The sequence below is a fragment of the Balearica regulorum genome, chromosome 15, assembly GCF_011004875.1.
Source record: "Balearica regulorum gibbericeps isolate bBalReg1 chromosome 15, bBalReg1.pri, whole genome shotgun sequence".
Lineage (NCBI taxonomy): Eukaryota > Metazoa > Chordata > Aves > Gruiformes > Gruidae > Balearica > Balearica regulorum.
In genome coordinates this window covers 4,737,501-4,762,759 of record NC_046198.1, presented here as the reverse complement: position 1 = coordinate 4,762,759, position 25,259 = coordinate 4,737,501, and the positions used below count along the sequence as shown (strand labels likewise).

Here is a 25,259-nt window from a genome sequence, read left to right as displayed (position 1 = left end):
ACTGTTTGAAACTAGCTCACCAGTTCCTCCATACAGCCACGCACCTTACACACATGGGAGAAGAATGGACCTATCCTCTTGATTTTCAGAAGAAATGAGTAAATATAGGTCTGATGAAAACCAACCGGAATTGTGGAGAAGTTGTATGGGAGATGCTGAAGATAAATCTCTATGAAAGCATGAACTCCTAAAGTGTTTTTTTTTCCTTTGAATTGTACTACTCGATCCAGCTCTCACACAGACATTTTAAAATATATATTTTGCAATAATTGAGCATTTATCCTAAATATTCTTTAATCTTGATGGTGGTCACACCTTGAAAAGAATTACAAAAAGGGCCACCCACCTTAAATCTTTGACAGTGAATGGTTCTCTACAAAGAAATGTCACTGGAAAAGCATACTGCCCTCATCAAGAATAAAAAAGGAACAGAAAATATTTTTTAAAAAATATTATTACATTTTTATGAGAAAGAAGGCTTTCTCTTATGAAAGAGGAGAAAAAGCTAGAAGATAGAGCTAGCAGGAAGAGTCAGTCCATAAGTGTTTACCAAATCCAGAACACCTAATGGAGGCTCAGCATTCATGGGAGATACGAAGACAAGACAGCGATTTCTATCACTTTCTAAGGATCTGCAACACAAACGATCCGTTAGAATGAAGAGCCTGAAGTAATTTAACTGTTTTGCTATGCTTGCCTTGCACTGCCTCCTTAATAAAATCATGAAGCATAAAATGCCTAGAGTGGAGCAAAACTCTAAAAAAGCTTGTAGAAGCAATTAGGAGAAGGTAGAGCAAGGATCTGGAATTCTGTCAGGAAGAGGGTAAGACACGATGGAAACTAAGCCTGAGCAATATTGAACTAAGAGTAGCATTGCAAGGACTTACGATCGAGTGAGCTGTAGAGTTTACATATAACAGAATTATATCCATCCCAAAAAAATTGACGGGTCAGTCTGAAAATGAGAGTATCTAAAAACATGCCTTCTATTTCCAGGCAGTAATATTAAAGATTAAGATTAGAGGTAAAATAATCAACAAGATAATGTCACCCTAGATTTGAGTTCAGCAAAAAAATTTATGCTACTTCAGCCCAGCTGAGAAATCAGATGGTTAGGAATATGTAATAACCACAGAATTTATTTTCCTACCAACTTTTTAATATCCTCACCCCAAAATAACCAGCAGAAGTGGCACCATTAGAACACAACTGAAGAATGGACTTCATAAAAACAATTTTATGAAAAGGGCTCTCCCATCAGGAAGCATTAAGTACTATTAACCAGCCTCAAAAGAAATGAATATACTAGCCAGGAGGGGTAAAGATTTTAATGACTTACAGTTTGTAGGTCAACCTTCCTTAGTGCCTCAGTGCCAAACTCCTGAAACTCAGTCAGTGAAAACGCTATTATAATGGCGTTGAAAATGTGTTTGACTCTCAGCAGGGAAGAATCTGAGTCCACTTTTAAGCAAAAGTATTTTAAATTTATCAACATAATTTGATGACTGGAATTCTTCTGATCTGTGGTTAAAAAAAAGGCAGATTTCTCCACCCACACATTGATGATAGGATGTGACAATACGAGGTTAAAAAGGAGACTTTTCTAAGGACTACGTATAATCAAATATCAAGTCAGAGAAACAATTTACATTCTCATCTAACAGCGCCACCAATTCTGTAGTTATTCATTCAGCTATTCAAATATGAATGGGACTACAATGGCAGCCACAAAAAAATCAGTTCCTACAGTGGAACTCCAATTTTACTTTTTCAAATTAAAAAAAAAGTGTGAATAAAATATATGCTGTTGAAGTTGTTGCTTTTGCTTAATGTAATTATCAACAAGCATACAAATCATCTTGTACTACAGCCTCAACGAATTTTTTTAGGAACGGTATGTTGGTAAGATTCCTTCTTTAAACTTATTTGTTCTATTTTTATATTTAAGAGGATAAAATTTAAAAAAAAAAAAAAAAAAAGTAGTATTATTACAATGAATATTGTCCAAGAATTTCTCTCTTCTGGACACACTTTGTAAACATGGAAACACTGTCAGGGTATCTCCTTCATCGAACTTCAGTTTAGACCTCAAACATGAAATGTGGTCAAATTGCAACATTTAAGGAAATAAAAAGGCCTTTGGAAATAACAGGATTCATGTTAGCATATCATTAAAATTTAGGTAACAAATAATTTTATATAGAAAACAACTACGAACATGAGAAAAAGAAGAGGAACTTAATCTTTGTGTTCACAGATGAAATTTAATCAAATCTTAATTTCTCCCAAAAGATGTAATATAGGCATTGGCTTTATTCATTTTTATTAAACGAACATGACAGGTAGGGGTGCTTTATAGGCACCATATCTCAACATATGCCTTAGAAAACAAAGACTGAATGAACAATGACAAAGTTTGAGTTCCCAAAAGGAGGAATATAACCTGGTAAAAAATACTTAAGGGTTATACACTGTGTATTAAAGTTTTAAAGCTCTGGGATAGATGGAAGAGTAGCAGATGCAAAAAACAACAGGGGGCAGATTTTGTATCAAAGCCATAAAAATATACAGCCATTTTAATGGGCAATTATTCTTTGCATTTGTGCCGCGGTTTGAATTTGTATGAGAGTGCCATATGCCTCAAAAAAAGGTGTGCCATCAAAATGGATGAACAAATCTACCTCTCATCACTCCTAATCTCTCCTCCTTTGCGCAAACTATCAGGTCATCCGCCATTAAGAGTTTTCAAATGTTTTATGGCGAAAAATTTGAATGCTACATCATGTTTGAATCAGTTTATAGCTAATTTACTGCAATGTAGTTTAACTGTTAGAAAGGCAGGGAGACACATTTACATTATTCCCATAGTTTAGGAGGATCCCTGTTGAGGAAACACTTCAGAAGTGCTGGACAATAAATTAAAAACAAAGAGATATAATGGGTAACATGCTGAGAAAGGCTAAGCAGAATAATCTATATGATATTATCTGAGATTTCAGGAACAGAATCAGGAGTTTATCCCAATGTATGCTGTGTAGTGAGTTTTCACTTCACTGTAATAGTAGTATTACTTGGCATTCTTTAATAGCATTGCAAAAACTGCGTTAAAGAGGATGTGTGTGCGGATCTTTGCATTTAAACACACAGTCTAAAGTACACTGCAAGCAAGATCTAAGCTCTGTTACTACACATTTTAACATTAAAGGGGTCTTAAATTATATTATATATGTATTCTTAAAATTTCAGAGTAAAAAAAAAGCTTCACAATGTTTAAAAATAGCAAGCTGAAAAGACTTTTTTTTTCACCTGTCACTGTTGTGAGATGATTATCCCTGGGGATCTAGTTGTGAATTAACTGAATTCAAAGAAAATTTGCCATATGTGTCAAATACGGTCATGACTAGTGCCTTCCATTTCTTTGATTCACAATCTATTTATTTTTTGAAACACATACTTAAAATTAGAAGAACAATGATTTCCTTACTATTGTACAAAAATATTTGTCAGTATTAAACCCTGTTGTTTAGGAATGAATAAATCTGCATTTTGGACAAACTGTTACTTATAGGACATTCTCATTTGAAATGCATTGAAAAGGAAAACAAAAATCTCTAATTAATGTACAAGTCTAATCACCATTCTCCACATGGAAGAGTAATTTTTCACTGTTCATTTGCTCAGTGTAATCTCAAAACTGACATAACAGAAAAGCAATGGCCTATAAATCTGCTCTCATTTGTTTCTTTAATATTCATATTCCATTGAACTACAGCTGCTTGTTGCTGCAGTCTATTACAACATGCAAAACTGTCGATAAAAATATTATGAAAGGCAAGATGTGTTTCTTCATGGCTCTGTGTGCCATTTATTTTGAAAAAAATAACAATAAATGACTCATGGATTGTCCCTTAGTTTGCTGCACGCTGGGCGATTAGTGATTAATTACCTTGCTGCAAATTGACATGGCACAAGGAAATTGACACAGCTCTGATTAATTAACTTTTTATGCGAGACAGTTACTTACAAAACACTGCACACTGTAATTGAATCCCTTTACACAACGCTACTGCATTACGTTTCCAGTCAAATCCAAATTAGCACAAAATTTTACATACATTTGGTGAAACTTTTTTATAATAAGGTGTCCCCTGAAAGAGTACATAAATATTTTTAGAAAGAGAGGACAGCTGCCTGAAGACATGGCTTTCAACTATTTCATCCTCAGACACAGGAAAAATAAGATTTGTATTTTTCTGTACCAAATCACCAACATAATCAAACCTACTCAAAAAACATAGAATATTTCAGTAAAAAGCAACTTCCTAATTAATGAGCTTATTATTATGTTAAATTGTAGGAAGACACATAACTGTTCTGACAAAACTTGCTATTTGGTTACCTTTACCTTAAATTTGTTTCCAGATCTAATTGATCTATATTTCAACGATGACTTGCACATACTGAATTCACGCTTAGATTTCCTCATAATTATTTTATGTATACATGGAATTACTCGTTTTCTCTGCCCTCCTTTGTTTCATGTCCTCTCATATACCAATAAACAAACCGCCATTGGTTTCTACGCATATTGATACCATTATCTGCCAGGAATTTACAACCTTTGGAGCAAAATCTTGATGCCAAAACCTGAAAACTGTCTCATCTTTCTCCCTCAACTTTTCACTGTGAGGGTGACTGAGCACTTGTTCAGGTACCCAGAGAGGCTGTGGAGTCTCTGTCCTTGGAGATATTCAAAACCTGTTTGGTCCTGGACAGCCTGCTCGAGGTTATGCTGCTTGAGCAGGGTGGGTGGACAAGGTCACCTCCAGAGGTTCCTTCCAACCTCGGCCATTCTGAGATTCAGTCCTTTGGTGATTCTGTGATTATCAGAAATTCCCATATATCACAACCTTCTTTTACAAGACTGCATATGCAGCCACGTGAATCCCTCAGACATCAAGGGATTTCTCTTCTAAGACAGAAAAAATGGAGGACGCGGAAGGATAAAAAAGAACAGATTGAGAATTTTTTGCTAAAGTTATGTAATTACATCAACCTACAACTTTGATTAAAAAATGCTATAATTGGTGATCAAATTACTCATGGTGTACTTAATAACAAAATCAGAGCAGTGCATAGTGGATGTTACAAGGAATACAAATAATTGATGTACAAAGAACAGTTGAATTTTCACAAAAGAAATTACTAACAAACAAGAAAAAGCTCAGTAGATAAAAACAAACAAAGCAACTAGGCCATAAAGGAAAAGAAACAGCGGAGATCAGAGAAGCCACATCTGATCTTAAATTAAAGAACAATCTTCAAATATAGATGATCAAACTGATCAATAACTTGTCTTGTGTTCCTGGGTGTTGGACATCTACAAGTTCCAAGCAAATGGAAAAATTCTCCTGTGTCTAGCCTAAACACCATTCCTGAGACAAAGTAAAAAGGACATTGTTGTGGAAAACTAGATGAAGAGTAGCACTGCTGCTAAAGAGATAACAAAATTCAGTAATTTGAATGTTTATGCAAGTCAATTATGTGGTGACAAGAAGTTCTTTCTGGATGACACAAGGATTACTAAAACTCAACAGAATTACTAAACTGTAAAAAAGAACACTGTCAGAACATTGTTGTGTTGGGAACAATTTAGGCAGGAAGCGATTGAGGAAAAAAACCCAGCTAGTTAACCTAATCTAAGCCATAACAGAAAAATTGTCAAAACAAAGAACAGCACGTGCAGAGAGTCATATAGATATTACAAACGGTAGTCCCTCAAAAGTACTTACTATTTGTGAAATTCAGGCTGAAGAATTTTGCTGTATACATGGCTTTAAGAGCCATGACTTAATAACAACTGTCACACAATGCAAGGAGAGTGACACTAAAGTCTTTTTTTGAAACCGAATCTTACAGGCTAAGCTGAAACCCGCAAAATTAACAACTTTACATCTGACAGACAGAATGACTTGAGATGCGCCTACCTATTGAAAGTAAGACAGCACCTAGAATGCAAAGCTAAGGAAACATCAGTAGCCTGCAGACAGGACTCTACACAAAGGATCCTATGTACAATAACATAGTTCATGATGCAAAAAACGTGGTAAATGTAATTCTCCTATTTAGCTGCATACTGAGAGAAGTCCAAGCAATCCTACCGTCCTAACCCATTGGTTAGTCATCAGTCCTGCCAGTGGACAAGTGCCCTATCTCCATTAACAGGGAAGCACTACGTTAAGACACATGAGATGTCCAACTGTCCTTGGTCAAACATGTTTTTTATTAATTGAACTAAAGGACAAAGATACTCTCCACAATTCACTATTAAAAATATTATGCACACATTTCCAGTCATCTCCCACTACCCAGGTGCAGGATGGTGTATAAGCTAAAAAACCAAGTCAGTGGCACCCAATTCAGGATATGTTTATCTTTAGGAAACTCTTAAACATGCTAGTTCAGAGACACTGCAGATTAACAGAGTAAGGATAAACAGCAAGGAGCTTAAAAATAGATTTGCAGGAGTGAAATGAAACCCATATTTACAGATTTTGGGCAACTGCAATGCATCTTACTGGTGACTTATTCGTCACCATTTAAAATACTGATAGACAGAAGGTTAAAGGACAGTTAGCCTGAAAACGGTTACAGAAGGACAATTATAATAGTGATAAAGAACACAAAAAATGTTGTTACAAGAATTTCAGGCAGTGCTACCAAAACTCCAAAAGAGGTTCACTTTACAGTTTAAAAAGGTTGATACTTAAATCAAAAATATAACCTCAGATGGACGGATATAATTTTACTCAATTTTGCTAATTTTGTACTATTTTTATAACTATCTGACTTAGAAGTCAGTGGGATTACCCGGCATTCACATTTGAGTAACTGTGTTCAAAACATGGCCTCTGGTCCAATACGATGGGCCAAAACAGTGTTTCAAAACCTTCTAAAGACATTTCAGCGAGAGATGACATCAATATTTTTCTCTGGAAGTAATACATGATTTTTCAATTTTTTACACTTTTAAATATTCAGTAACAAGGTTTTTGTATCCTGGAAATGATATGTGCGATTGCTCTACTCAAATGTATGGCCATTTCCCTTTGGACAGGATTTTTGCACTGTTTCAGTCCTGAATCTCAGTCCTACAATGGTTAAGTTGGCTTGACCACAAAACTCCTTTGCAGGGTGCTCTACCTTTTTCCTATGAAACAATAACACGCAGACACAACCACAAACATGTAAAGAGTCTACTAATACGTATTGTAATTGTGCAAAAAGTGACCTGCCACTACATTTTCACTTAAGAGAAAACAGACCAATTAAAAATTTAGTTTGCAGAAACCTTTTTACATTTAATTCAGAAATACTGTAACACAAGCAGATTATTTATACCATATGAATACTCATTCTTTAAACTGTTCCTGACCCATATATCAATTCAAAATGGCAAGCTTACTAAACAGTCTCTCTCTTACCAATAACAGTAACATCACAAACAATAAATTAAGAAAGAGTACAACAATAAAATCAGAACAAAGTGATCACTGATGTCATTACAATAAAGCGTAAGTCCATTTGGATTGAATATGGTCAATCACGTCTTACATACACAACCCAGAAAAGGATATATCAAATGCCAGCAGCACCTAAACTTCAGTTGCTTGGAGTCTCAAGATAATACTATCAGAAGACTATCATCATTACAATATAATTTTCAGGTAATTACATGTGTGCAATGGAGTAAACCTGACAAAAATCAACTGAATCAAGGTTTCTGAACTGAATGTTTCCACTAATGATTCTGCTCAAAAGCACACTTTAAATTTTTATTTTCCCCATGTAATATTCTCCGTACTGGAAATGTGCCAGAATCTAAATGTCAAAGGTCTTACTTCAATTCATTAGTAATGGCACAGAAAAATAAACCCTGAAATGTCTTCAGTGAAACAAGAACCATGACAATAGTTTCATACAGCATTTTTAGGTAGTTCACTAACAGTCCTAAGCCAAGTAACCTACTTCTAAGCAAGGATATTCAACAGACATATTAAATAGACAGGCTTTACTTAATTTTCATTTCTGTAGCATGAGTCCTCAAATGAACTAAATCCTACCATTGGATGTGGTAATTATACTTAGTATTTATGAATTTCCTTATTTATTCCACGCATATCAACAAAGTCCTGAACTATCCTCCACCTATGAATTGAAACAAAACACCCACAAGAAAAAAAAGATCCTTTTAAAAATAGTACGTGAGTCTGTCGTACATAAGTATTGCTAAGTTTTTAACAGAGAAGATATAAAAAGCAAAATTCCCATATCATATAATTAATACTTTAAGCTTCTGCTATAGATTTTCCTCTTCTCCCGGTATATAACTTTGGATCAGTAGGATTATTGGGATAATTTAGGAACATTTCTAATGCCTGCTCTGGAGTAATGGAATGTATTTTCCTGATTTGCTTTAAAAGAACTTAAACACTAAAAATATTTCTTGTCAAAAATACTACGGGACCAAAGGTTTCCAGGGAATTTTCTGAAAGAAGTGCCTTCCCACCTTTCGAAAACATCTCATCTTTGCCTTGTTGTTTGCTGGTTGCTCATAAGCTAAAATCCCAGGGCAACATAGTTTATTGTTTTAATATCTGTCTGACGCAAAGCAAAAGTATTCTCTGGTGAGTGCTTATCTGTCATATGTACTTCTGTGAAAGGAATATCAAGACAAATAAGATGTTCGAGGGCACATCATGGGATTATGAATTTGGCACTGACTGAATTCTGTTTAAAAATAGTTGAAATGATAAATACAAAAAATATCTACACTGATATTTAGAGGATGGGAACTAGAAAAGCATTGGGGTTTAAAGATTTTCATTATAAAGGGTTTATACTATTTTAGTATGAATAGAATATGAACACTCAAGTCCATAAACGGGATAAACAAAATAAGAGGAAAAAATATTCATAATTGAAACAGTTAAAACAGTAAAACTCTATTCTAATGATACAATGGACTGTGAACTTACTTTGTATTAATTAAACTCAATGTAATGGCATTTTCTCTATTGAAATGAATAACCACTGATCTGGAAATTCATTTAGACCATTAGGTTAATTACAGAAACTGATGGAAGTTTTATCAAACAATTACAATTAAAGAACACGAACAATGTGAGACAGATTTATAAGCATTTGTACCACCTCAATCATTTTTGCTGAATTCCACCACTTCTTACAAAATTGTAATCAATACATCAATTAAAAAATGGACCATCAACTTCATTTGCCCTTGAGTAAGATAAAATAAATTAATATTTGATTTCTGCATTTTCATTTTTCTTCTTTTAATTCTACCACTTTATTGCAATATGAAAGATTTATTTATTTTTAATAAAAAATGAAAATTTATGGAAAAAGCATGTATATTTTGGAGCTGATAAGCATGCTTACTGAAGATTAAACAACTAACATTTAGAAAATGTAAGCTAAAATTGACATTGGTTTAAAATGTACTCATTGAAGTCAAGGCAAAATTCTCTTTCATGGGCATGCAAAACATTTGGGAAATACAGGCGTTCATCTGCGCATCATTCTGAACAAAGACATGTGGCAATTTACTATTTTAGCATATACGTTAGCTATCCAGTCCAGTGAACTGTCCCTTTAATATATGCTCAGAAATATCTAGTAGTAGTTACGTACCTGATAACTCAAGTATCTTTATTTTTACCTGGAGCTAAAATAAAGCCTAAAGGTTGTAAAGATCAAAGTTCTGATTTAGAGAGTGAAAAACATTCAGCTGCCTTTGAACTTTCATTAAAATTTGTCTTCTTTCTCCCATTGCCTTCCATGGGACCTGGGTACGCACAACTGTAAATTTCTGAAAAATGCTACGCACAGCTTTCGGCTGGCTTCCTCGCTACGCCAGCTAATGCTTAGTGAGCCTGAGAACGTTGATAAGCTATTCCAGAGCACAAAGTTCTCTACAGGCAGGTGCATCTCCTTTTCCATCCCCTGCCATGAAAGGTTATCACGAAAATGGGAGCCAGGCTCTTCATAGAGGCACACGCTGGGAAGACAAGAGACAACAAATATCACTTGAAAGAAGAGAGGTTTCCATTGTTAGGATATGCAAGCATTGGAACAGACGACCCAGAAAGGTTGTCCAGTCGCCATCCTCAGAGGTGCCCTGGTGCAACCTGGTCCTTCCAACCTATATTATTCTATGATTCTATGACTTCATGTCTTCCTTCTTTCCCATGTTTTGGCTCTCATTAACTGCTATTTCATTCACATTTTCAGGCACTTCTACAATATAGACAAATGGGTAAAATAGACACTAAACAGTTTTTTAAAATCCTTGCATAAATTCAAATTAATATTTTTAGCTTTTTTGGACCATGCATACCCAACTATATTACTCTTCTTTGTAGAACAGTGATACAGATACTCAGTGACAGAATTGTTTCTTCCTTTGAATCTTCTTTTGTCCAGCAGGGTCTTAATATTCTCATGGATCCTATTCTTGAGTGGCTTCAATTTAGAAAAGTTCCAAAATTTTTCTTGACATATTTCTTATTTAACAGTAGATACAAATTTCTTCAGGATTTAAAAAATTCCTGTGGAAGTAACTAGTCAAAAGACATGGGGGCAAAAAGAGACTGTCCGTTACATGCAGCCAAGCTGTTTGATTTACTAAGTTCCAGTGAGATATCACGGGCCTCTAGGAAGGACATGGTGTACTCTAATCTTTACTTTCCGGATCTATCTTCTTCCGGTACTTGTCTACATTCTGCATTAGGGTAACGATGAAGGATTTAACTGAAATCACTTGTATTAGTTCTGTCCTCGAGATGCCAATAGCCCAGCAATCTACAGCAGCCAAGATGAGACCATGAGCTTCCTCTCTTTGGTTGTCTCCGCAAGGCAAAGAATCTGTCCCACCAAGGGATGTGAACACATTTGCATGCTGAAACTATGCTTTCTACATAACAAATTATCTATTCCCAGAATAGATGTGCAAATGAAAAACTGATCCAGGTCCCATCTTCTGCTTCAGCACAAGAGAACAGATGAGGCATGAGAGACTATTGCTACTGATTTGTTCCACTGCTTGCAGAAGAAACAGCTCATTTCTTTCTGTATTATGCGAAGGGCCAGCAGTGATGGAAGGAAGCAGAGCCATGTTTCCATCTCCTGACATATTCAGAGGTGTAACTAATCACTGTACTGGGAAATGTACAATGTGATACATAAAATATATCCTGAGGAAATAAAACATCAGAAGGGAAAGAGTAGCTCCAAGAAATGCACTCTTCTTTCTGGCTAGCCAAAAAAAAAAAATGGGGTAAAAGCGTTCAGAGTCATCAGAGACTACTAGTGACCAACACAATTAAAAGTCAAGAAGTTAAGTGAGAAAAATAAAGCTAGCCAAATTAAGAAAAGCATATTTTACAACCGTGTTTCAGTCCTTCATTCCTTACACAATATAATTCAGGAGCAAAAGATGAACAGTCAAGTTAAAGACAACAACACAGCTAAAAATGGGGACTATCCTCTTCCAAATATTTGAAAATTCCTAAATGCCATTAGCATTTAATGAACTTCAAACCTCTCAAACAGCTTTAAAAATCTCAGCTGACTCTTTCCCTTCTGTTAAAACAATTACAAATTTAAAACCTCTTAATCCGTACATTGTAAGCTGTTCTAAAATATTACATGGTTATAATACTGGCAAGAATAAATGATTAACAAATTATTCAAAGATGAAGGCTGCAATATTGTTGCCTACATGGAATGGTAACAGTAAAAGTATTAGTCTCCTAGACATTAATGTTGACTTATCAGTTATCATTTCAATATTACAAATGTGCATAAAAAATGAAGATCTTTAAAATAATAAAAGAAAATGAGACAAACTCAAGCTTCATTTCTATTCACTTAGTAGAATTTCCTATAGAAATTAAACTATTTTACATCTTTATTGAAAGTTTTGTAATAAGGAGAAATAAAAAAACCCTAATTACAATCATTAGTAATTGTAGCAATTTTGTATTATTAGGAGTTGTGACCCTGTAGGGGAAACTGCGTTTTGGCAATATGAAATAGCATACATAATAAAAGAAAAATCATGACGTGCTGACACACAGATTCAACAACAGCGTAATAATTTCTGCTGCGAGGGCTACTAGCAATCTCCGTTACGAAACCGTGTACTACACGTCGCCCAGTGGGAGGCAGATAGGCGAAGTCTGTTTACTTATGTATTTGGCATAATTGCAAACAAACAGGTGTTTGTGAGGATATCATTATTCGAGGAGCACCACTGCAAAATATGATTTTTCAAAGGGATTGACTCATGAGACATAATGGAAACAGTGAAGTATAGAGCTTAGCTAGCTATCCAAGGACTATCTAGGGATTTAATAATAGTGGAAATACCATACGATGTAAACAACAACCCCAGAAATACATTTTCTAGGATAGAATTCAGTGAGATAATAGGAGCAACAGGGTAAACTTAAGAAAGGCTTTATTTAGAGTAATTTCCAGAAAATGGAAAACAAACACTGCTTCCCCTCCTCCAACAGAAGCTCCCTAACAGTGAGATGAATGAAAAGTTTGGATAATTTTCTAGGAAAAGAATTTCAGTCAAAGACTGGTATTACAGTCAAAAAGGAATAGTGCGTTAAAAATGTTCAAAAAGGAACATTGATTTAAACAGTATTTCATCTCTGTGTTACTGCAAGGATTAAAAACCCCCAAAACACTACTTGGGAAAGGTGACAATACAAAATATTCTTGGAGCATTTGGAAGCAAATGCAGATTTAACTGATAACTTCATTTCCAATTTAAAACACTTCATATATTTTCTGAGTTCACTATGTATTTGTAGCCTCCTGATTTGAAAGCAGATCCCATATTTATACCGTAAAAGCAGCAGCTCTAGGGATGATATTCACAGTCTTTGGCAGAAGAGAGTTACATGACTGTAGAGATGATCACTATAGAACTCATGTCCTCATTTCTGGTTTTAATTAATAAAATAAATTAATTATTTTAGTAGTCTAGATAAGCTTTAAAAGAGTAGAATTGTATTCTAGATTGAATACGATGTTCATAAAGCGTATCCAATAATGTTGTTAAATCAGACAACGTAAAATATTTCCTTTACAGAGGACCGCTAACAACACACAGCAAACGCCGCTCTTCACCCTAATTCAGCCAACACCAAGGATTACTATTCCATTCGGCTACGGGCTTCTTATCTGCCTAGATTTCAGAAGGGACGTCAGTGGTACCACCAATACAGTCGGAAACACTCTGAAGAAGTGGTTCCACTTCTACTTTAGAATTTGAGAGGACACATTTCTACTCCAAAGTTTCGCACCGAAAAATGGTTGATAGCAGCACCTATCATTTCAGCTTGTCTGTGCTATTTTTAGTAGGGCAGCTTTTGATAATTCAAAATACCCACTTGCACGCAGTCTTTCCTTTTGTAAAAAAGACTTCATATCTATTCGCTTCCTGACACAATCAAATGGTGGCACGATATAAGACTTTTTGTTTATTGTATCACAGTTGTGACCAGGACAGAAAAAGAAACAAACTTCATCTTCTACATGAAATGCAGAGTGCACAACAGTACTGGATTCCAAAAAATTTCACCGTTACTGTAGAACTTTCGATCATTTCTGTAGAACATTGCAATATACGTAGTCTTTTTTTTTTTTTAATATATAAATAAAATATACTTTGAGGATAAAGATGCAACTAAAACCACCGAATTATCTGTTGACATTACTTACATATGTTTATAAATACCACATTTACCTTAACAAGAGCTATGGGGAAAATTCACATTTTTAGGGGGCTTAATTCACATTAATGTGCTTTTGTCACAAAACAAAACAACAAAAGAGCCATAACACTAGCTTACTTGTGGATGTGTATACTAGTGAACTGGGGGCACTGTACACGGGAGATCCCTCCTGGTTTGCCTGGCACAGCAGCACCCTGCCTACAAGAAAGAGAGAGAGAGTGGTATCTGGTTTTGGAACACTCAAACTAAACCTCAGTTTTTATCTCAAAACAGAAATAAAGTCATAACCGGAGCAGTGCAGTGAAGCAGGGGCGCTTTTCGTCCTTTGACTTCAAAGCAGAAAGAGACCAAATATAACACGTACAATTTTACATTTGAAAGAGCAAAACACAGACATCCCCCAAAATACAAACGCTCTTTTTATCGCTTGGGGAAGCCGGCGCACGCTCCGAGCATTCGCAGCGCCCGCCGGTCCCTGACCCAGGGGCTCTCTCTCCCTCTCTGCCCTGTCTCGGTGAACCAGACGCTGCCTGGTTAGCTCTGCTGCTACCGGGAGCAACCAGCCCACCCACACCACCCAGCTACCAACTTCTCGTCTCCCCAGCTGGGGCCGAAACGAGAGCCTGCTCAAGCAAACACGGCAGATAAATCAGACCGCAAAGCTCTCATGTACGGACGTTAGGCCAAGTATGACCTCAGGTACATCGGGTAAATTAACGCTCGTGCAGGTCATTACTAATACATGTGAAGAATTGCGTATGTTTTGCTCAAATAAGAAATACGTAAACATAAGCTAACTTCCAGCATATAAACTCGATTCAGGATTAAGAACAAAATCAAATAAAAGAAATTAAACCTTTTTTTTTTTTTTAAGAAAAAAAGTAACAGTAATAACCAAATCAATTTAAAACAACACTTTTGCAATGTATGTTCATTTTGAACAAATGACAGAAGTTGAGGCTTATTTCCCGGGTTTTTAAAATGAACTTAAATAAAATGTCTTGCTGTTTCAGCATCCTTCTTAAAATTATATTTTGGCAGTCTTAGCTAAATACAGATTGAACATTGATTAGAGGTAGGAATAAACTTCACACTAGGAATAGAACTTCTGCACTTCTGGAACACAGTCCATGAGGAAGAGCAGGATGTGACACATCTGTTTTTGCAGATGTGCGTGTATATATGTGTATATACACACACAAAATGATATATATACATACACTGACATACTTCAAGCTGTCAGGATTTATGAATCACACAATTTCAAAAACTTTACATTTACATGAAGATTCGTGAGACTTTAGAAGTTGCACACTGACTTATAAGCAATGTAACTCAACAGTTAAGTCAAATGTGTTTGGACGGATAAGATTAACTACAAATGGAAGGCATGTTTTCTATTCAGTATTACGGAGTAATTCTCAACTTATATTCAGTTGCCAGACCAGAGTACCTTCAAAAATTTCTGTCATTAACCAGTTCTTTGATTACTGCTTGCAGCTGTCAGTTGAAGTAGAAATGCAGGAAATACTGAAGGAAAATAATTTACGCAATTTAGCTAAGACTGTGAGCACTGGAATCTCACAAAATATGCTTCTAACCTTCCCAGACAATAGCATACCCTGAACTAACGGCATCTGGAGATGTTTGCTTTTTCCAAGCCATCTATTACTAACCTGAAAGATAAAACAAGCTAAACCAATTTTTTTTCCCCTTACTTTACGAGAGCACACAGTTGACTGTATTAATATCCATCTCCGCCTTCCAAAAATATCCACAGGCTGTTAAATGAACATATACCTATTGAGATCGCAATGGCAAGCACCCTTTTCAGGCTGGTAGATAAACAGGACCTAGAACATGCTCCCTTGACACTAGGAATGTCTACATCGGAATACGGATGTACCTAACTCCACAGAGACTTCCAAACCTGTGCTACTACAGAAGCCTGCAAACGAACGCGAGCCGAAGACAGAGGCATTCGGCCAGCGGAGTGAAATGCGGAAAAGGAAGGAATTCTTAAAACCAGTAATTTTCATTAGGTTTTAAGAATAATGTAACTATAATGTCTTCAAGTATATTTAGTAGATATATAAAGGTTTTTAGAAATTGAAGATTATAGTTTATTTATATTATTCAACATAAATTGTAGATGATCTTTGCTTGTTCCATGGTCCATAGGTATTTTCCTATTCTTTGCAGCTAACTTTCTTACATTTGTTCTTATTTCACCTCATACTGATCTAATTTTCCCTACTTGAGTCTTCTAATTTCCAATAAAAGCACTTCAAAACAGATACTTTTTTCATCCATGCTACTAGAGTGTATTGAATTTGTTGCATAGAGTTTTCTAATTATATTTTGACAATCTGCCTTTGAATTTGTACATAAAATTAATACTCATACCTAAAACACTATTATTAGATTTTGTTATAAAAACATGGAACTTTTTAATCTACTTTTGTGAGAAAAGATTATTTCTGCAGCATCTAATTTTGGTATTAAAAGTATTTAAATGGAATTAATACAACTGGGAAAGATTGAATTTTGTACAATAAGATCTCGTGTATAAATTTCAGAACACTGAAACAAGCTATAAATTCCCTAATGTAAAAAAAAAAAAAAAAAAAAAAAAAATTTCCTCTAGAATACCAAATTGTAACATGACAGAATAAAGGGTGTTGGGTTGGGGTTTTTTGTTGGGTTTTGGGTTTTTTAAGAAAGAGGATTAAAATATGATTCTATGAAATACAAAGTTCTTAATATTTCTGTTCAAACTGTAATTGAATAATATCATGGAGCTGATGAACTTTAAAAAATTACAGTCATGCAAGAGTTCAACTTTAATTCTGCAATGCCTTCTGTACCGGTATATGTAAGGCTGCTATTTTCTCCTGGAGAACAGCCCACATGCTTTTTTGCTTTTCTCTAATACAAGCATCTACTACTTTGGTCACAGCAGATGTGACCAGTGATACACGTTTTGGGAGATCATCAGCAGAAAGCCCCTCCTGAGTAACTCCTTCAAAAGGATCAGAAAAATACTAGCATATCTGTCTGATGGGTGCAGTCAGTACCAGCACACAGGAGAGCTTCAGACAGACCAGTGGCAGAAGGGAAACTGAGGCAGCCATGCTGCCAGGTGTAACTGGGGAGAGCAGGCTGCGGTGGCGGAGCAGCGGGGGGTTGTGCCGCACACGACAGGTAGCTGTGCTGCGGCAGGGCACGGTGGCCTCAGCTGAGCACCACGTACGACTGCAGAGATCCCGCCCCGCCTGATTCACCACTCATCCTTGGCGTACAGGCTGGCAGCACGGACAAAACCGTCCTTTTCAAGATCAAAAAAGTATTCCCACTCGTAATTCTCTTCCTCCAAGATTTTCTCCTGTAGTCCATGATCAAGAATGTACTGTTTGATGAGGTTCTTTGTTGAAGCACTATAGTTATTTTCAGAAAATAATTACTCTAAAAATATTCAGGACTGTGAAGAAAATGATGTGAAGTCATTAATATTCTTAGAATATCAAAAATTCAGTTCCCAGTGGTTCCAAGATATTTGACTAAAAGGTTTTTTTTATTTTTTTTCATATTTTCAAAAATAACTTTTTGTGTATAGTTCTTATTTACATGATTTATATAAATTAATCTGCAGAGCATAAGTAGAAATACCAATGTACTAGTGATGATGCACAGGCTGCTCATTGGCTCATACATGAGATATGACAAAGTCCATTGTATTTCTCAAATACTCAGGTATCTAAGAAGAAATACCCAGGATCAACAACAGGGGGAGTTTCCAGTAAATTATAAAGGATTTTAAACCACTCCTGCTAAAAACAGCTTTTAGGATGAACTGGAACCACTGTGTGGCCAGCACTACAGACAGCTTAAAAGTAAAGAAATAAGTTTAAAATAATTTGTACAACTAGCTGGAATATCTTATGGCATCCTTTGTGGAAGTATACATTGAAACATTTTCAGCAGAAAAAAACAGATATACCATTATCGAGAACGTGAATTTACAATGCATCACCTCCCAGCATAGATGGCTTTAGAACCTTTGCTCATGAACAAAGTTTCCAATTTACCATGCTGCTATTTATTCTCCCAGGATTTGGGGAGGATTTACAAAAGGGAAGAGGACAGAAGTTGCACCGTAGTAGCCTGTTACCTTCCAGGGTAAAACCCGAGCAAGTTACTGAGACAAAGGGGGAAAACTGATTTCCTACTTTCACTCCGGGAATCCTAACAACCACAGCTTCGTGTGAAGCTCTTCAGACACCTCTGAAGATGACAGTGGTGCTGAGTTCTACGTAGGGTACAACTCCCTCCATCATAACAAGGGTGATCAGACAAACATTTTCAGTGGCAGAAATTAATAAAGTCAGCATCCAGGGCTGGTCTGCATTGGGTATTAGCACACAGGTCGCTAAAATGAGAGTTTGTAATCTAGGAACTAAGGAAGGAGATGTAGTGAAGATTACATCACTCTAATCCATTGTGCGCTTCGCCTCCCAGGTAAAGCAGCTCTTTTTTATACATACTTCTTCTACTGCGCTACCAATAAGAGCCTCTTACTGCTTTTGGCAACTACGCACCAGTTCATGCATTCTATAATTCTATTTACCAAAATCAAAACTCAAACAGACCCACAGGAAAAAGTGAATAAAAGCTAAAAGTATTTGTGTCTTGTTTTGTCTATATGATTATAAAATGTTATTTTATTACTCTAATCTAAAAGCTGCGTTATTTATTAAATTCAGTGATTGTTACTTCGTTTTCCCTTTCTCCCAATACAGCTGGAGGTTACATAGCCCAATCTTCTCTCAGTCGTTCTGATCGCCGTTTTCCTTTGTACCTTTTGCAACAACTAGTATTCATATATACTTAATTCCTCTTCCATATACAATGCATGAAGAAAACTATAAGGCTGCATCTCTCACGAACATATCAGGAGATTTGCTAGCGTATCAACGATCCTCACAAACAATCCAGGTCCGCTCTTGATCTGCTGTTCTAAAAGCGTCATTTAATATTGGCTTTTCCAGACAGCAATAGCATTATCTTTGTTCTGGCCTGAAATATTGTTCTATGATGGGTTATTTCAAGATGTGTCACAGAAATGGATCAGAAAAACCTAACTAAAAGGCCATTGTTATACAATAATAGCGTATGTTAGCTTCTATTGCCCCATCTGACTATGGAATTTAAAGAGAGTATCTTGAATACATAATAGTTGTTAAGTGTTCTCTTAACCCTTCTTTCTCTATAGTCAAACTACATGGCCTTAGTATGCTTTTAAACATGCTGTTAATTGCAAAAAAAGTGCTACTTGAGTGTCTTCAGATATTTGGGATCCTTCTATAAACGGAATAATACTCTTTCAGATTTTAATACAACCATTCATGGATGGTTGTGTTGACACATTGAATTGTTTCCTCCATTTTTAACAAGGGACAAAGCAGTATCATCCAGAAAAACCACACCTCCTTTCTTCCAATATGTTAAAACTAGGAACAAAACTTATATTTAATTCCCTCAAAATTATATATGGAGTTTCACTTAAACAAGAGAATTGCATGGTAGGGACGAGAATCTAAAGTAGTTGATGTCCAAATGAGTTCTCTAAGTCCAAATCGGTATCTGTATTACCTTCTGACAGCAAACCTGAAATACATTCAATTATTGAATATCTTGTGTGTACTTTCTACGGGTAATGAGAATCTGTGCTCTATAGATACACTCATTCTTGTGTAGTAAGTCCGTGATTCACATATAACCTCACACAGGTTATTAAAAACGGGGGGGGGGATATTATTAATACCAGTGGAGGTATGTGCATCTAAGACATTTTATGGGATCTCTTTATTCAAAAATGCTATTTAAGATGCCAGTTATCCTTCCATCACTTTTCTAAGCATAGTGCATGTTTGTTTATTATCATCTCTCAGAGTGTCACCAAAACACTCAGTGACCTTAGGCAATGACTTAGGGAACAGCAATGCGTGTTACAACAAACATAATTTGTAAGCCATCCTTCCAGTTACTCTTTGCCAGTGGTATCATTTCAGGTTTTTGGGAAACAGACCTCTATCCCCTATTGTATACGTTCAGCACCCAGTACAGTACCAAGTCACTTACCAGGGTTGCAGGTTTTTATACCGTGTAAGTAAAAATCAGATGAGCAACAAAGTTTGTAGCTCTGGTAAGAATTTCGTGTGAGATTCTCCTAATTCCCCTCTCCCCACCTCCTCCTTCTGTAGTATATAACTCATCACAAGGTAGGAAGGATCTCTTCTTCTCCAGGACCTGCCATACCATGCACAACTGATCAAACTGCTTACCAGTATGCACTGTGGTGCCTTAGACTGGGAAAGGGCTTGCGGACAGCAGGGGAGCTGGGAAGCGGCAAGTTCTTTTAAGATCTACTCCTTTTCCTGCCTCACAACATGACTTGCTTTAAAGCTTCACCCACTCCATCAACGGAAAGTTGAAATGTATATCCATCCACTACTGACCCACCGCAATTCTCAAAGACTGCGTTAGGAGGAATAGCTTGACCGTGCAGCATGGCATACTCACTGGGGTTTAGCGGCAAATTTAAGCTGGGCCGTGCTGCTGTTGGTAGGTGGCAAGCCATGCCAGCTGAAAAACACGCCCCGTGTGCCTGACCTGTTGCTACTTTCATTGGCAGGTATATATAGGCTGTATTTCGCAGGAACTATTTATGTAATGTTTCCATTCACAATGTAAGACAGTTGCAATAATCTGCCCTTTCCAAATATAATTTAAAAATGATTAATCAGCCACAGATATTCCTTGTCTTGTAACCAAAATGAAACTACTGTGTCACACAAACTCAGCTGCTATTGTACCAAAATACATAACAAGCCCAGAGAGTTTACCCGTGCTTGATAGTGAATTTTTATCATTGGCATCCAAGTGTAAATCCTTATCACCAAAAAATCTAAAACGGGAAATGCACTATGTAATCATGTTAAAAATTGGAGTGGTACTGCCAGTATTGCCCATAACTGTAACTTTACTGCAAAATACGTTTACTATATGATATATATACACAAATTCAGGTGCACATAGATAGATATTCAGCGATATCCACTGCCATTATCTTACTGGGAGATGTGTCCTGTTGAAGCTGTTCAGGACCTTTGAAAATCAAATCTTGATTCCTAATCTTTCTAGGCCCTCCTATCAGACTAAAAGGTACGGAATGATGGTTACTCTTGGATCACCGTACCTTCATGTTGGCTCGTTTGTAACTTTGAGAAACAAACATGAGAGAAACTCTGAAGTATAAATATAAACTCTGAGCTGGTATTATACTATTCTTGAAATAAGATACTTGAGAATATAAAAAATACATTTATATTCTGCTGATAACCAAAATGGGTCACATTCATACACCTGCCTGATGAATAAAGACTGCAATATGAATAGATGCACAGAATAAATGAAACGGGAGCCTCGCTGCTCAAACACGAACACTACAGTTTCACCATGGCCCCGGAGGGATTACAAGTAGATGTGTTTATACTTTATCCTCTCATATTGTGTCAAGACACTATTTTCTGTGTAAATTACCCATTTCAGCAAATTGATAAGACAGAGATGCAAATATAATGCAATTAGATGCAGAGATGCAAATTACTAATCCCTCAGTTCTATTTGCTTACCCCAATAGATGTTGGTTTTAACTTACAAATAAAATTCTATTCTGAATGACAAGCTGAGAATATAAAAGAGCAAAAATTGAATCATCGTGCATAATCCTGGCTTTAGTTAGTCTATTTCTTCCCCAGCCCATTCAAATTCCAGAATTTTGGGTGCATAAAAAAAAAGTTACAAAAATGGTAATGCAATGTTTCGGAACTTTCCAAAACACTCACTTTGACTAGAAGCAGTTCTATGCTTGGAGATTTCCCCAAAAAATAATTTTCAAAAAGAAAATCTGACAGCGTCAAACTGACAGAGATTGCGTGCCATTGTAAAGCACAGCTTCATCTCAACTACCTCCACAAATGAGTGGACAAATGAAAACTCAGTATTTTGAAATTTACTCTTAGTAAGTATTATGAAATGCAGTTACAATGCAAATGTATTGGGGATTCTGTCACCCAATGCCCAAAATGGGAAAAAAATGCAGAAGACAAACCAGAAAACATTAGCTATACGTTTAGAATACAATTCAACATAATCTTAAACCGCTTTAGCATTAATTTACAGATGTAATCAAGGTTTAACACAAAACAGAGTTGTTTTCCATTCCACTTAACTGTATTAACTTTACATTTCATATATTACTTCATTACTTTACATTTCAGAATAGTTTGTCTGCCTGACTGTCCATCCTAACGCATGGATCTTCCTAACTTTGTTATTCTTCTAATCAGAGGAATTTATTCCTCTGCATAACTGCTATTAACTTATCTAGCATTGCAAATATCCCACCCAGTCCTGAACAAACAAGTGTTTTAGTGATGACCTTGTAGTTTGTCTTCAATTTTCCTCTGAGAGATTCTTAAGCCATTGCTTTTTACATATATCCATAGCTGGTATTTGAATTACAGTCTCAGATTTATTGTGTCAGACGACCACCACGCACATTGCAGCCTAGACCTCAGGTCCAGACAGCGCCCACCCAGGCTGACCTCTATTGTCGAGCAACTGGGGAGACAGCAGCAGGAGCTATAAAACAGCTGGGTTTATATCCCGCCTCTAAACCGACATCATACACAGTCTGGAGAGTTTAGTCCAGGTTTAGTCTTGTCCCCTGAAGCAGACAACCCCACCACACACGGTTCAAAGCTGTCCACAAGCCAATCTGCGTGACATATGACAGTCAGCGTGCAAGGGAGCCTCCAGTACAGCTCCCAGCGCAGCTTCTTGCAAACAGGATCTATGTCACGTGTACTAACCCTGCTCTGCAAAGCCCGAGCCAGCATGTGGCAAGTTGGGACAATTTTCAGATTTACTTTAAAACCATGCTAACGCTGCAGACTAACATGTTAACAAGAGGAGGCCAGGGAGACAGTTGCGGAAAAAAATCTCAGTATAATGTTTATAATTAGACAGTTTTAGGCTGCCACCATATTTATTTAATTTATTTTTGGTTCATCACTAGTCAGGAAGCCATAGAACACATTTTCACTAACCACCAGAATGACATTTAACTAAGAGAAGTCCAAGTATTATTTTTCCTGAAAAGATTCTCTTCGTAAGGCATAGTACTTAATTTTCTTTTTAGTCGTTTAAAAATTGATCAATTATATCCACAACAAAAAACATTTGCAAACATACAAGAACTTACAAGCAATGTAATAACCAAGAAAGTACAGTACAGCTCTTGCTTGGTTAGAATGCTTTCTTTTGTTTTATTAAAGTAACGTTTAAACAAACAAGGCAAACTGCATAGTAAATGAAACTAAGAGAAACACAGAAACGTGGCCAGCAGATCAAGAGCTGTTGTTATTCCCTCAACACACACACGCTTGGTGCCAGCAAGACTGCACCTGGAATACTGCATCCAGTTTTTAAATCTACCGCCACTCCAGTTCCACTGAAATGTGGCGAAACTGGAAAGGATATGCTGGAGGCAAACCAAGATGGGCAGGGGTCTAGAGCTCATGTCCTGTGAGGAGAGGTTGAGGGAACTGAGCTTGATTAGTCTAGCAAAGAGGAAATTAAAAGACAATCTAATCACTTTCTCTACTCAAAGGGAAGCTACAAAGATGATGGAGCCAAAATCTCATTAGAGTATGATTGCCACTGCATTCCACAATGATTATGCTAGATCTGCGTGGGGTCTGCTCAAACGTATTATACCAGCTCACTGAGGAAAAGAGGACTACAGAAGAATGCTCCTTCAAACAAAAGCAGCCTTAAACTAAATAAAGGTATGTATCTGAGATGAGCGGGACTACTTGAGTAGTCGGCAACTCAGCTGAACAGATCACTTGACTACAAAAATAAACGTCAAGCTGTAATCTGAATGCTTTAACTTGGTGACCACTGACTGTAATGCGAGAATGCAACCTTCACATTGCCCCGATAGTCTCAACCACCTTGCTGTCATTTGGGCGGCATTTTGACATGTTGGATATAATTTAAAAAATAAACTTTCAAATAAAACTTTCAAAATCATCAAGTGTGCACCTGAGGTAAAGTACAAGAAGACAGCAAGCATGATACTCTTCTCACAGCTGTTATCCTAGTTTCCAACCATTTGCAGCTCAAGGACTTCCTAAGCCCAAAGCAGCTTCTGGGTATTTAATAGTAGTTGGTGGATTTCCCTCCCACGAGCTAACTACAATGTCCTTTGAACACACATGGTGTTCTGTGCTGGAAGAAGGTACTAAATCAAGTAAGTTGCAATCATAATCACGCATTTAATTACGATTATACTTGGTCCTGTATTCGTCCCCCTAACTCACAGAACACATGTTAAAGAAGGATCCAGGCTTACTCAGGCACAGGAATTTATCCTTGACTTTGGGTCAGACATAAGAGGAACAAGTTTACCTAAAGAAAACAAGCAATTTTCCTAAGTGCTACCTGGCAGAACTACCACTGAGGAAATTTATTACCTAGTAGTTCAAAGGGAAAAGCAGGTTTTTGAGTTAGGACCTCAGAACGAGGAAAGGCATCTTACTCCTTTGTAAAACAACAGGCAAGGCATATAGGAGGAACAGAGGTTAGAGAACTTTTGCCATTCATTGGCCCTACCTCCTTCCTTACAATTCCTATTTAAATAGACTTTTTTCTGTTCTTCTATGTATTACTTCATTTCTACACTTTTTTCCCATCCCAGAACAGCTAATATAACAATTCTTCATCTTGCCTCCCTGCCTCAACTTTGTGCTTTGCACCCATGCCAGCTCTTAGCAGCTTGTTGACACTGGTTTGTCATCTCAGAGTATTCTTTGTCTACATACAGTAACTACCGATATGACTTCTGGAGAAATCTTCAGCATCAGAGGTCTGACCTATCACTGGAGGATGGTATAACGCTGCCGATACTGCACCACAGTGGGGGTGCAGCACTAACTTACACTTAACAGCTCCAAACCCATTGACTCCAAGTAGTGAGATAGGGTCAGTGTGGTTTTGCCGTGCGGTCACCTAACTGAGACTAGTTCAAGCGGGATATCTCAGTAGTATTAACTCAGGCTGATTTGCAGAAAACTCAAGACACTAAGTGTCAGTAAGACTGTACCGACAAGCAAACGCCCCCTCCCAAACACCTCCTTGCCCCTGTTTTGAAAGAACTCCAACTTTCAGCAAATATGCAGTTTCTGCTTTTCCAGATTCTATTTGTGCACAAATTCATCATTATCAAGTATCAAATGATTCCTCCATACCAGACTGTGGTCAAAATTCCTGAAGTTTTAGATGGAAGAAGCAGGA

The 25,259-nt window shown here is 36.7% G+C and overlaps 1 protein-coding gene across 50 annotated transcripts in view; it reads right to left on the bottom strand.

Annotated features, from left to right (window-relative positions):
• Positions 1-25,259, bottom strand: part of RBFOX1 (RNA binding fox-1 homolog 1) — a 906,682-nt gene that overhangs the window by 53,221 nt on the left and 828,202 nt on the right. For 42 of the 50 annotated variants that reach the window (XM_075767625.1, XM_075767578.1, XM_075767602.1 and 39 more), the window contains one exon: positions 13,953-14,033. The exons of the other annotated variants lie outside the window; for them this stretch is intronic. In XM_075767625.1, the coding sequence (XP_075623740.1) occupies positions 13,953-14,033 (81 nt within the window). The remainder of the gene's footprint in view (positions 1-13,952; positions 14,034-25,259) is intronic. 50 annotated transcript variants of the gene reach the window in all.